At 35.9% G+C, this 13,102-nt stretch overlaps 1 protein-coding gene across 8 annotated transcripts in view; it reads left to right on the top strand.

The window, feature by feature from the left end:
- Positions 1-13,102, top strand: part of SATB1 (SATB homeobox 1) — a 94,669-nt gene that overhangs the window by 21,202 nt on the left and 60,365 nt on the right. For 7 of the 8 annotated variants that reach the window (XM_036996285.2, XM_036996282.2, XM_036996286.2 and 4 more), the window contains 4 exons: positions 2,222-2,456; positions 6,138-6,314; positions 7,088-7,214; positions 7,967-8,090. In XM_036996285.2, the coding sequence (XP_036852180.1) occupies positions 2,246-2,456; positions 6,138-6,314; positions 7,088-7,214; positions 7,967-8,090 (639 nt within the window). In that variant the 5' untranslated portion in view covers positions 2,222-2,245. Of the gene's footprint in view, positions 1-2,221; positions 2,457-6,137; positions 6,315-7,087; positions 7,215-7,966; positions 8,091-13,102 lie in introns of those variants that run through there. The other variant, XM_073223786.1, reaches the window with a different exon arrangement.

Genomic DNA, 13,102 nt, shown 5'->3' with positions numbered 1-13,102 from the left:
AGTAGCCTGCTTTCAGTGTGCCAACCAGACGTTACACTAAAACGGGTTTTAAAACGTGTAACTCAAAACAAACTCTTCAGGCTGGCATCTGTTGAGACTGTAGTTAGTTCCCGTGCTGTCAGTCCAGCAGGCCCTGAGGAGGCTGCTCTTTGCAATTCCAAACTGACGTTTGGTGAACTTTAGCCTTGGGCATAGAGTTTAAATGAGTAAATTGTGTGTTTTATGTGCATGTAATTTTGCTTTATAATGTAGATCTTTTTACTAGATGACTGTTTAATAAACGCTTATAGGTGGATATTCTGAGGACAATTTTCCAAGACCTTTATAATGTTTTGATTGTCAGTACATTAACTAAATTATAACTATCACTTTCATTTCCTGTACAGTTGATAATGCTGTTAAGCTTCAGGACTAGTTAATATGTTTTGTGGCACTTTGGTGCTGTTGTCTTCTTTTTCTTTTTCTCTTAAATTGCCCCACGGGTTAAGCATTTTCTTTTCAAATCATACGTTTTAAAATTTATCTTCTGCTCTAGGGCAAGGCAACCAATTTCAGAAAAAGCAACTCTATTATAATCCACATGAAACGTTATAAAGAGTGTTTTGAATAAGTTAATCATCGCTTTTTAATTTTTACTTTACACTGTAGTTTAATATAATGGGAAAGAGTAATCTTGGTAAAAAGTGGTTAAAAGGAGGCACATTTATTGTTAATGAACCTCATAACCAAAAACAGATGGGACCTCGATCAACAGTAAACCTCCAGTTCTCAGTGTGCCACCCTGGAGTACAAAGATAAATAGCCATTATTTCTCAAACTTTATAGTTTTCTACTGGCATTCTTAAGGTTCCTTTTAAACCCACAGATTACCAATGCTCCCTCCTCCCCATTCAGCATTTTTTCTTGATTATAATGGACCAAATAGTCTATGGTTAAACAGGAAAAAAAAATGCTTAGGGTAAGGCCATGCTAATACAGGCTGGCTTTCTGCAAATCCAGATCTAAGTAGCTTCCTTGGTATAATAATTTTTATTTAAGTACAAGATATGTCCAATTACCAGACAGCTGGAAGAAAGTGGTAATTATCATATTCTCTCTGGTTTTCCTAAATATGATCTCCTCTCCCTTACTGTTCATAGTACCATGAAAGTTCATAAAATAATTCTACTCACCTGTTCTTATCAATTCTAGCTAAAACTGTATTTTAGAAGTGACTTTGATATGGTACTGATTTATTATAAACAGTGTGAAAATTGATGTCCAGTGTATAACTGAAAACACTTATCTGTTATTTTTTTTTGAAGTTAAGATGTTGACTTAATTGCATACTGAGAATATTTTTAAACAGTGGTGATTGTGTTTTATCAAAATCATCACAGCTTTTTTAAAAAGCATTTTGGCACTTTCATGTGCATGCCACCAAATGTTTTCAGGTGTTTTGCTATTTAAATTGTTAGCAAAATTCTATTACTAATGGGCACCTAAATATTAACTCTAAAACACATAAGTTGTAATGCTTCAGTACCTGGGGTCTTTGAAGAATTCCTCCACTTCTGTTTGCTTAGGGATGAAATCCAAACTACATGTTTGAGCCAAGCCTTGGCTAGATCTTTAACAGTTCACATAACTCTTGAAACTTTGACAGAAAACTTTTCTACAAATTAACCTGTAAAGCCAAGGGAACTTTAAAATGCAGGTGTTGCTAACTTCTTTTGAGGTGGGGTGTATGTGTATGTGTGTGTATCATAAAAATTAAACTATATGTAAAAATGTAAACATGCATCAGATTTAATCCATTTGGACTGTGACAATCCATCCTTGAAGGTTGTGTTGGCTGTTGTGTTCTATAATGAGTGTCTAATTGTTAAAAAATCGCAACTGTATAAATACAATTTATTTTCTTTTTAGCTATATTTGTGGTAATTCTTGTACTAAAAGTCTCCATGTCCACCCACTTAGTTCTGTTGGTAGGTGACAAATTACCTTTTTACTCGTGTGTTGGTAGTTCCCACAAATGATTCTGTTAGCTTGAATGGAAATGTAATGCTGTTATCTAGAAATAGAATAACATGTGCATTATATTATATATATAGTTAAGCAACCTTACAAATACATTATATTTGTGGAGAAAAATATCTAGGGATAAAATATTTACATGGTATGTATATATACACAAACTTCCACTCACATATAACATGTCTTCTTTTTAAAATTCTGGCAGGTGATCTTTAGAGAGTAACTGAGTATGGATCATTTGAACGAGGCAACTCAGGGGAAAGAACATTCAGAAATGTCTAACAATGTGAGCGATCCGAAGGGTCCACCAGCCAAGATTGCCCGCCTGGAGCAGAACGGGAGCCCGCTAGGAAGAGGAAGGCTTGGGAGTACAGGTGCAAAAATGCAGGGAGTGCCTTTAAAACACTCGGGCCATCTGATGAAAACCAACCTTAGGAAAGGTAACTACTTTCAAGCCAAATCCTGGAAAGCTGTGAGCCCTTGTGTCTACCCAAGCCTACTTTTTTGTGGGGGAGGAGAGACAGAACATGTCTGTATGTTCTTTTATCTTGATTTCTTGCTGATGTGAAATTAGTTACCTTCCAGGCTGCTTGTGTCAGTGTAATGTAGGCTCTGTGCTTGAATTGGAGCATCTTCCTCTACTATAGCATGAAATCAGTGGACATTTTGGATGATAAGTACTGAATTAAATATAATGGTCTTGGTTACACAAGGCTCCCATTGATAAGGTGTCACTGTAGTGGACGGTGTAGGGGGCTGTTGCTTAAATTAACCCTGATTAAGAATGAGAACACTTAGGTTGAGTATTGCCCTAGTTTTTTCATAGGATTGCTAGTTGTAAGGCAGTTTCAGAGATAATGTAAATTTTATGTGATATGATGGAAAAGTTCTTTGATGTCATTTTTTAGTGGTTTGTTTTTTTAAGAGCAAATTCATTATTTAGCACTGAAAAACCTGATGATTCTAGTTTTTGACTTTTGCTGTAATTGGGTATTTTGGATAAAGGAAGGGCAGATTTAGGCAAGTTTATACGGGGAGGGTGTATAACTGTGACTCCTTTCTACCAATTTTATATTAAATTGATGAAGTTTAACAACTTTGTGGTCAACACTTTTTTTGTAAATTGGTGCCTTGTACTTAGTATAATTTGTGTGCCTCATAATGGTCTTTATTTTGTCTCTGAATAACTGTATAGGATTGAGATTTTTCCTTAGATTTGCTAAGCAAGGGATAAAAATGCATCTTTTAGCAACCAAGAATATTAAGTAGATAAAGTTAGAAGGCAGAGGAATTTCATTGTGTTTGATGCATAACATTTATCATACAATCATTTATTTTTTCCTTGGTTTGGCGAAAACAAAGAATATATTGATCCTGAAATGAACAGACACAGCAGTCCGTATTGTTAGATCTTTATCTATTAAAAATGGAAAAACAGCACTTCAGCAAATTCTTTGGCCTCTTCTCATGATTACCCTATTTATTGATTGTTTGCCAAGAATGTATGCATCTTAAGAAAGCCAGGGTAAGAGCATTAAAAATATAATTTATTACGGCTTTTCAAACAGAGTGCATTAATATTGTACTGTGAAGCACTAGGGCTCTATAAAAAAGACTTTCTGACGCCTGCAAACATATAAGTTCCATAAATTCCTAAATAGGAGATTTCAGCTGTCTCTGGTATTATGTGATATTTGCACAGCAAACTTTAATGCCAGGACAGTTTTAGACAAGGATTCTACAGACTTCACTGCTCCTTATGGCAGACGTGCTGTTTACACAGGCTCATAAACCTTCAGCAAAAGCTTCTAAGACTGCCTCCAGGTTTAAATCATGTGGTATTTTTAGTATTCAGCAGTGACCAGTGCACTCCCCTTTTAATGCTGGAAGGTTATGAAGTTGCTGTAGTTGGAAGTCTCACCAAACACTAGCACAAATAATCAGACGGTTCAGAGCAGGCTCCTGTTCAGCATTATTCCAAGTATCAGGAAGGCAACTGTGACAGTTTGCTAGAAGATTTAGCAGCTAGATTTGGAATTAAATGATACTATTGTCACTTTATCAGTAGCCACCTTAATTATTTACAGGATACCCCTAAATAAAGTCCAAAATAAATCCAACATATTTCAACAGTTGGAAAAATCTACAGTTATTTCATGGGTCTAAGGAGCAGCATAGCGTAGACCATGTCTGTATCATTCTGTAAGAGGAAAAATCAATGCGTATGTTTTTGTTGTACTAACCCAACTCTTTAAAGCCATCAGGACGGGGAGGAGAAACCAAAGTACAGTAATTTCACTTCCTCCTAAAATGCTTATTTTTTTTTAAACATTGCATTCAGAGTGACTTATTTTTAAAATGCAGTTTAATTGGAGAAGGTTCTCTGCTTACTTCAGACAACAAAATTACTAATGCCTTTTGGTGGTGGTAGTCGTGTTTTGTTTTGTTTTTGTTTTTTCATCTTATCATGTGCATGGTTTTCTGTTTGACAGGTGCTAGATAAAAATGTAGCGGAGATGAGAAAGCACTACTTAAGAAAAAGGGGGTTGTATGTTTTTCTTTATTTGTTTAGGAGATTTTGCCAAAGTACCTTAAGCCAAGGAAGAAATCACCAGTTTGGGTATTGCTATTTTTGCTGTGGTCTCCCCAAGTCTTCTGATCCCTGACAGGTTCTCTCTCTGGTATAAAGCAGCTGAATGAATGACAAGGATATTGGCAAGCACTGTGGTTTGTTTTTCATGCCTACCCTGTTGGGTACCTCTGAATGAGTTTGTGAGCTTTCCTAAGTAAACCTAAAGGGGTTTATTTGCCAGAGCTAGAATCTCTTGTGAACAGTTCACTAAAGCTTTGGTGAAGATGCACATGTACAAAAATGTAACTGTTTTACTGCTGGCTTTTGTTCAGCAGAAACCACCAAATAGAGCATTTTTAAAGGGCATCTCTGGTGTCAGGAGGAAATCCTGATTTTTAGCTCTGGTTGATATGCACCAGACATCTAACAGGAGTTGGTAGGATTCTGTGAGTCTGGAGGGCAGAGCTTATGGAAGCATTAATGTTATAGGACTAATTGGGGACCCTGGGTGCCCTGTTAAAGTAACCCTTGTCATCATTTATGCTAAAGATGATACCCTCCTGGCAGTTTGCCACAGTACAGTTCAGATGCATCTGCTTTTAACCCTTTTCAGTTGATCACTGCAAATCTGATGGTGCGCTGCATAAACACCTTTAGTGCTGCAGCATTCCGTGATTTCAGTTTCTGGGAGCCTTTTCTAACAGTTATGTGACCTGTGCTTGTTAATCATCTGGCTACTGAGTTGTTACAGTGAATTAAAGTAAATAATGAGTGGACACATCAAATCTATGCAGATTCCTTTATCTTAATATGTCCTGATGAGGCCAGTTCCCTTTTCTCTCTCTAATTTTTATCCTATTTGCTATATCAAAAATTGTTCATTTTAAAGACGTATGGTTTGCTATGATGGTATCTTTTTTAGTCAGGTAGATTAAATGTGTAGCCATAAAATAAATCTTATTTATCTATATTATTCACATATTGAAATCACATTTTGAACATCAGTTTGGTTAAGTTTTGTGTTTCTTTTATGGAAGTGTTAAAGCAGTTATCTTAAAAAAGGAAGAAAATGTTAATAATTTTATAGTCAAAGGTAATTTGGAGACAGGAAAAGTTTAATATTTACAAAAGTGTGTAGGAAGCATGAAGGTGGGTTCTTCTGAAGACAACTGTTGTGACTTACATTTGCACACTGTCTACCACTCACAGCAGATCAAGACATTTCTCTCTCATCAGCATTATTATCTGATCAAAAAGGTAATTCTGCATTAATTGTGAAAAATGCACTGTTAACATTAAAGCAGAGGTCAAGTTACCTTAGCACCAAGTTTACTTTCTATTTAAATATTTCTCTTACAACTTTAAAAAATAAAAGAGTGTATATGTCTGTGCATGCTGCCTGTATTTCTGTGCCCTGTCTGCCTTGGAAACAGTCTCCCCTTCTCTCACTGTTGTGAAGATGTATTTTCATGGCTTAGTTTTTCCTCCCCCCAGATTGTATTTCTGAAGATTGTTGGTTTGCGTCTTCTTTTCTCTGTCTCTTTGATAGGAACCATGCTACCAGTTTTCTGCGTGGTGGAACATTATGAAAACGCCATTGAATATGATTGCAAGGAGGAGCATGCGGAATTTGTGTTGGTGAGAAAGGATATGCTTTTCAACCAGCTGATAGAAATGGCATTGCTGTCTCTGGGTTATTCGCATAGCTCTGCTGCCCAGGCCAAAGGTAAATAATGCATATGTTGGGTTGGAAAAATAGCTTAGCATCCTTTGTTTACCTTGCAGAGAAAGCACTGAATGTTTTTATTCAAAGAACTGTAGCCTGAGTATTACATTGGTTCCTTACAGACTGTGGCTTTAAAAAATTGGCTTAATTCAGTTTGGTTTAGTTAACACACATTTTGCTTGTGTGGAATGTCGAGGTAGATTTTTTTTTTAAATTACTTCAGCTGAATCATTAGTATGCTTATTGACCTTAATAATCTGCTCCGCTGAGGACCCACAAGGAAGTGAGGAGCGTATTTGAGCAGATGGACTGTTGAGAGTCAATTTGCATTTATGACTGAATATCTAGTTCTGTTTCTTTTATTCTGTTTCTGATGGTTTTATGGGCTGTAAAGTATTTTTCAATGCTGATTCCCATTGCAATAGAGAATCTTATCTAAATCGTAAAGCCATTTAGAACTGGTTCAGCTATGTCTTATTAGAACTTCCTGTAAGTTAGGAAAATGTGGCCTATGCATAGGTTTTATTAATGGGGTTTTATTTCCAAAATAATAAACAACCCTATTGTCATTTACATAATTTCACAATTTGGAAAGCTAAGCTGTGAATATTTTCATTGACCTGCTTTTTAGAGGGAAGGAAATCATTCAAACAGAAATAACAGTATTGCTTGTGGTAGGAGCAGTGAAAAAAATAAAAATAAAAAGACCTCTCATTATATATATTATCTGAAGGTTGAAATATTTAGTGACATATTCTCTTTATCTGGAATAGGGCTAATCCAAGTTGGAAAGTGGAATCCAGTCCCACTGTCTTATGTGACAGATGCCCCTGATGCTACAGTAGCAGATATGCTTCAAGACGTGTATCATGTGGTCACATTGAAAATTCAGTTACACAGGTGAGTCAGGACAACAATTCTAGGGCAAAACGTTCCACTTAACCTGATATTTTGAAATAAAGCATCTCTAGTCAGCTTTCAATTTTTATTTGCTCTGTGTTTTAGAAAGGTTCATCCAAATTGATTTTGTTATCTTACCCCTTTTTTATTTTCCTGACTTTAGTGTGTATTTTAAAAGCAGCACCCCCAAATTTGTAGGTTTGTGCAGGATATTAAAAGACAAGACTTTTATATTTAGTCAATTATATGATGCATTACAAGAAGGCATTTTACATAAAGTTTACTTAAGAGAAAAATATTTTTGCATATCATGAACAGTGTGCCATCTGTGTACATTTTGTGAAAGAATGCCTTATTCACTATTGCTACCATGTTATTTATTTATATACTTTTTACCAATTTAATTCGTATGAACAGAGTCACGAAACGGAAACGGCTGATACGTTAATGCTTTTCACGATGGCTCGTGAGAAAGCAGTACACCTTAAATTGTCTTCCCAAGTGCATCAGAGCAGGAAGGTAGAAGTAACATGAAAAAATAGCCACCACAGGCAGCTGATGTATAATTCATGCATCGATACAGCAGATGTGTTGTATAAAGTAATTAACTAATCGGAACAATCAGGAGACCGAGAGCAATCTCCAGATGCATCTGTTTGATGCGCAAAATGAAATCTGTCTGTCTTAAAGGAATGTTTTGCAGCGGGATGCAATCTTATAATAATCCCCTTTCTAATCTATGTCTCAAATAGTTGCCCCAAACTAGAAGACTTGCCTCCCGAACAATGGTCGCACACCACAGTAAGGAATGCTCTGAAGGACTTACTGAAAGATATGAATCAGAGTTCGTTGGCCAAGGAGTGCCCCCTTTCACAGGTACTTAGCATAGCATGTCATAAATAATAAGACATGGGCAGCCATGGTCCGAGGTTGTATGGGGCTCCATAATCTAAAGCAACTGGTATCTGAAGCAAGATATTGCCAAAAATGCAAAGTGCCGTGACCACTGGTGACTTTTAAAAATATGCCTGATTCATTCTGAGCAGCCTTTACGCTTTTTCTTCCTTGGGGAAAAGAGCGAAGGAAAAAACAGCTCAGCAGAAGACTACACTAGCTTGTTTTTAGATTCCTCTTCTGAGTGCTCTGAGCATGGAAGCTACGTCCTCCTAAGCGCTCTTAATTTAAGAAAGAGGAAAGGTGGTGTACCTTGCAGGAATCTTCAGTGAGTGGAAATGGCAGTATGTTAATGTGCACAATTTCACCATACTACCTGGAGAAGGGTACAGTTTTGGATTATTTTACTCATTAAAAGAGAAAGGAAGTAAAGACCATTTATTTAAAATAATTATAAAAATACAAACAAATCTCTTCCCTGTAACTAAAGGTTGAATAGTTACTGTTCCTTAGGATTTTGTCACTAGTTTTGCGGCATTGATTTACCTTTTTTTTAAATTAGTGGAATCTTATTTTTTTCTCTGAGATGCCTGTCATGCCGCCAGTGATTTTTGAAATGAAACAGAGACTTATTATTATTGTATTGGAGTTTTTAGAATGAATTTTGGTGGAGGACAGCTAAAAGTCCAGAGAGAGATTGCCCTTGTTTCTTAATTTAAAACCAAAGACCATTTTTGGTAATGCTTAGCTTATTTAAAATAAAAAAGGGAAAGTGCTGTGAGCCCATTCCTGGTGGGCTTCAGATGTGGTCACTGTGTACATGTGGGTATAATGTTGTCCTCAGTGCCCAAACCCAGGGTAGGGTTACTCCCTGACACAGTGTAATTGAAGTGCTGCTTTAACTAGATCCTTGCTAATTTTTGAAGTTTTTCTTTCAATTCACGCTTAAATGTAATTCTGCATATTAGTCTGGTAGACCTTTTGACTTGAATGTTCTGACTGCTGTAAGCATTTCTGCAATTGGGATATTCTCAAAATGTAGTTCTAATGTGATGCTCGTGAAGATATGGCGTACCTTTGGAAGGAAGATAGGCTTTTGTGCTGTTTCATGAAAATGCCATGCACTTCAGGTTTGCTGCATTACCATCTGTCAGCTTTTGTTATTTGATAGTTGGTAGCAATGGTAGGAATGAAGCAAATGAATTAAGTTTATAGTTAACCGTAGCTTTCTGTATTCTTTTAGGGTAAGCTTTAGCCACAGGTAAAATATTCTCCATTGTTAAGTGTCAATTTCTCCAAAATCAGAGCAAACTCTTTTTTTCTTTTAGGGTAAGCTTTAGCCACAGGTAAAATATTCTCCATTGTTAAGTGTCAATTTCTCCAAAATCAGAGCAAACTCTTTTTTTCAATTTAGCTTATCTCCTGTCTTCACTCCATCACTCTTGTAGTAGAGAGGATATATAATTATTACCAAGTAAAAGTAATTTAAATTAATTAAACAGTTAAATCAATAGGATAATATTAATGAGGCAGGTGAATCATAACTCTGGGACTTTGAGTTTTGTAGGCAACTCCAGATAATATGTCACTTGGTTACTAGCATTTGAAATTTTGCCCTGTCCTAGAAATAAACTTTTTTTTTTACTCAGAGGTAGAATATGTATAAATACTCAGTATAAGAATCTCATGTATCTTCAGGTTACTAAATGTCCCATTGATTTTGGAAGTAAATTCAGGCAAAGATTGAAGGCATGTACTGGGAGCTGGAGAAAATGGTGCCAGTGCAGGTATTTATTAATACATAGGCAGTGAGCACTAATTGTTAAATGACATTCACATTTAGCCAATAAGCTTCACCTCCCTGTAGCTTAAAAATATCATTGTGAACATAATGTTACCATGGGAAATGAATTGAATACAGGCAATAATGACATTAAACAGAATGACAGTGAAATTCAGGACTTGGTTTTGGAGTCATACATGGGTGAATTTCTGTAGAAAGGCCTTCAGCAGAACACGTGGCCGCATGTAACTGGAGACTGTGCTGTAATCATTAAGAGATGACACCAGGCTGTAACTCCAACATTGGTTGTAGTTACAACCATACTTCCTTTAAAAAAATCTTTTGAGATATTATGCAAAGCTTAACAGTGGCAGCAAATATTTGAAATTAATTTAATATTTAACATTATGAAAAAATACAGCCTGTTTTCTAAATTAGGGAGTTATTTGTTTTCTGCTGCATTGTTATCTTTTCTTTCTCTAGAATGAATCTGTGAATCTGATACACAATTCGGAATGTTTTAATAATGAACTATTTTCCATTTGCTTCTTTATTTTCTTTTCTGTCATAAGTTATTAAAGATGAGAAATCCAGAGGCCTCTATGAGGCCTCAGCCCAAAATAAATGCTGAGCTTGGCAAAACTTCTCTTTTTTTCCCCCTCTGGTTGAGATTTGGTGATGAAGATGCTATGGTGAAAAATGCCTCGCAAATAAATATGCCTCAGTCTCAAACAAAACAGGGCCTAACATTAAGAGATGCTAACTAAGTGTTAAGACTTTTTTTTACTCCCTGTGGAGTTTTTATTCATTCACTCAAGAATTTTGAGCTTACAATTCAGCATATACATTTTGCTGTACATTAAGGGTTTTGTTCAATGTTATAAAATACCCCAGTAAGAGTATGGCTGCAAGGTCCCTTACTATTATGCTCAGTAGAATGTCCATCCTATGGGCAAATAGATTCTTTTTGCAGACTAGGGTTGAAGAGGGAATGGGAAGCCAGCAAGAATTTGCCCTGGGGTGTTTTAGAAGCCCAGTCTCTAGTGCTCCTAGGAGGATTGTCCCATGCTTGCTGAGTTCGTTTGAGCTTGGGATCTCAGAACTAGATTTTATCCTTCCTATACTTCTCTGTGATCAGAAGGAGCTGATGACCCTGGAGATCACAGTCAAAATGCTGGTTAGTGACTGATCCAGAAGTCCTTTCCCAGTGATAACTTCTAAAGAAAGTGTTGATTTAAAAAATGAATACTTACACTCATGTTTTGGTGCACTAATGTTTAACAATATTTGCAGTTTTCTCCAGCTGCAAAAATTACCTAAGTGCACATGTGGTTTGATTTATAACTTACACCTCTTTTTCTGTTACTGTTTTATTATAAGTCTGCCCACAGAGATTGACATCCATTTAAGTTTTTGTATCACATGTTCATTTTTGTAAAACATTCTAAAACATGAAATGCTTAGCTCCTTATAGATCTAAGGTTTGGCATTTGTTGTTACTTTTGCTTTCTCAGTGGATGTGTTCAAATAGGTCAAGTTGTATTCTGAACTACAAGTAGGGAGAGAATAAAGTCTGACTTGGGGACAAGAAGGCGTGTGGTAGTGAGAACATTGGTAGTATGGATTTGGGAGGCAAATTGGGAAGTAAAAAGAGTATACACTTTGAGTTATAATAAGACATTGCATTTTGATTTTAGTTTTCCGTGAATTTTAGAAATTGAACTTAAACATTGGATAAGTATCTATTATGTATATATACAATACAAGGGTAGATTCATTTTTTTAAAAATACCATAAGGAAGAAATCAACTACTACTTTCCCAACCTACTGTCTTCCTTCTAAAAATGTTTAGGTCACATATTCCTGAGAAATTTTAATGTGCTATATGCATTTTTAACCACTGCCCCTAACACCCCCATACACATTACAGCTTATGCATTTTTAAGGCACTGGTTGGCTTCCTATTTCATTTCTCACTTGTGGAAAAGTAGCTACAAACCCAAGACCTACGTAAAGTGAGTAAGAACTGCCATTCGTATTTTCAAGTAACAAAAAACATATAAAATAAATTTAAATTTGAATATTCCATTTAGAGGTTGTATTGAGAAAAATTAATTTTTGGTTTTCCTTTTCCTGACAACTTCTAAGGCTCTAATATGTGACAGATGTTTATCAGGTACTAGCCAACAGAAAAAAAAGAAATTGCCCTGCCTACCCAAAGCTTACATTTAACCACAATGATTCTCTGAAACTTGACAGTCATTTCCATAGATATTTAATAAACCTTTGTGTTCACTTGATTTTCAGTCCCTATTATGCATAACGCTGGAGCAGCAATTTAAAAATCCCTATCAGTTATGCTATAGACATATTTTTTAAACTGCACTTTGTGTTATTTTTTTTCATAGTTTTTAGACCGGACTGACATTTCTGAAATTTTTAAAATAAACATAATGAAATAATTGCATTCTCCCAAGAGAACACCCAGCACCAGCATTCATATTATATTTCATGTGAGCGTCTAACCTGTGACATTTATTCACATATCCACATATTTATTCATTCAAAAAAAAAACCAGTCTGTTGTGTGCAGGATACATAGGCATCCTGTTTTCTGTGTAAGAATAAGGATGATACATCTTAGTAGTTGAAATTGTAATAGCTGTTCTTTCATTTAGTGCTTGGTTTATCACGACTGCATGCATGTCTCTAAGTGGTAGATAGTTTTATATCCCCTTTTTCAGTTGACCCTGAGGCATAGATTCATGTTTAAACAAGTCCCGGTGGTGAAGCTGCTAGTAAAGCAGAGGGGCAAGAATTCATATCCAGAGCCTGTAAGGGTCACCAAGAATCCTTGGTCACACATATATAGATTAAAGGGGCTCTTTCTTTAAAATGTTTTCTCAATTAATTGGATGTGTTTTACAAAATACTTGTATGTCTCAATAGTGCAACTACTTAACATTTTCCAACTGTGTTTATTCTCACTCCTGATATTTTTCTATAATGTATGTGGTTTATTTTTGTAGTTTTGATTTTGTTTTTGTACCTTGACTTGCTTTAAAAGTACCATTGTTTTGTGCCCCTAAGTTAGAGCATGAGGGGTGGTTTAGACCACAGAGACTGACTTCTGGGATCATGTGGTATTTGGGAGGCTCCAGAAGGTTTGACTATCACATCTCCAGCAGCTGCTTCAGCCTCTTGCATCCT

Source organism: Manis javanica, chromosome 15, assembly GCF_040802235.1.
Source record: "Manis javanica isolate MJ-LG chromosome 15, MJ_LKY, whole genome shotgun sequence".
NCBI classification, from domain to species: domain Eukaryota; kingdom Metazoa; phylum Chordata; class Mammalia; order Pholidota; family Manidae; genus Manis; species Manis javanica.
This window is presented reverse-complemented; position numbering and strand designations above follow the sequence as displayed.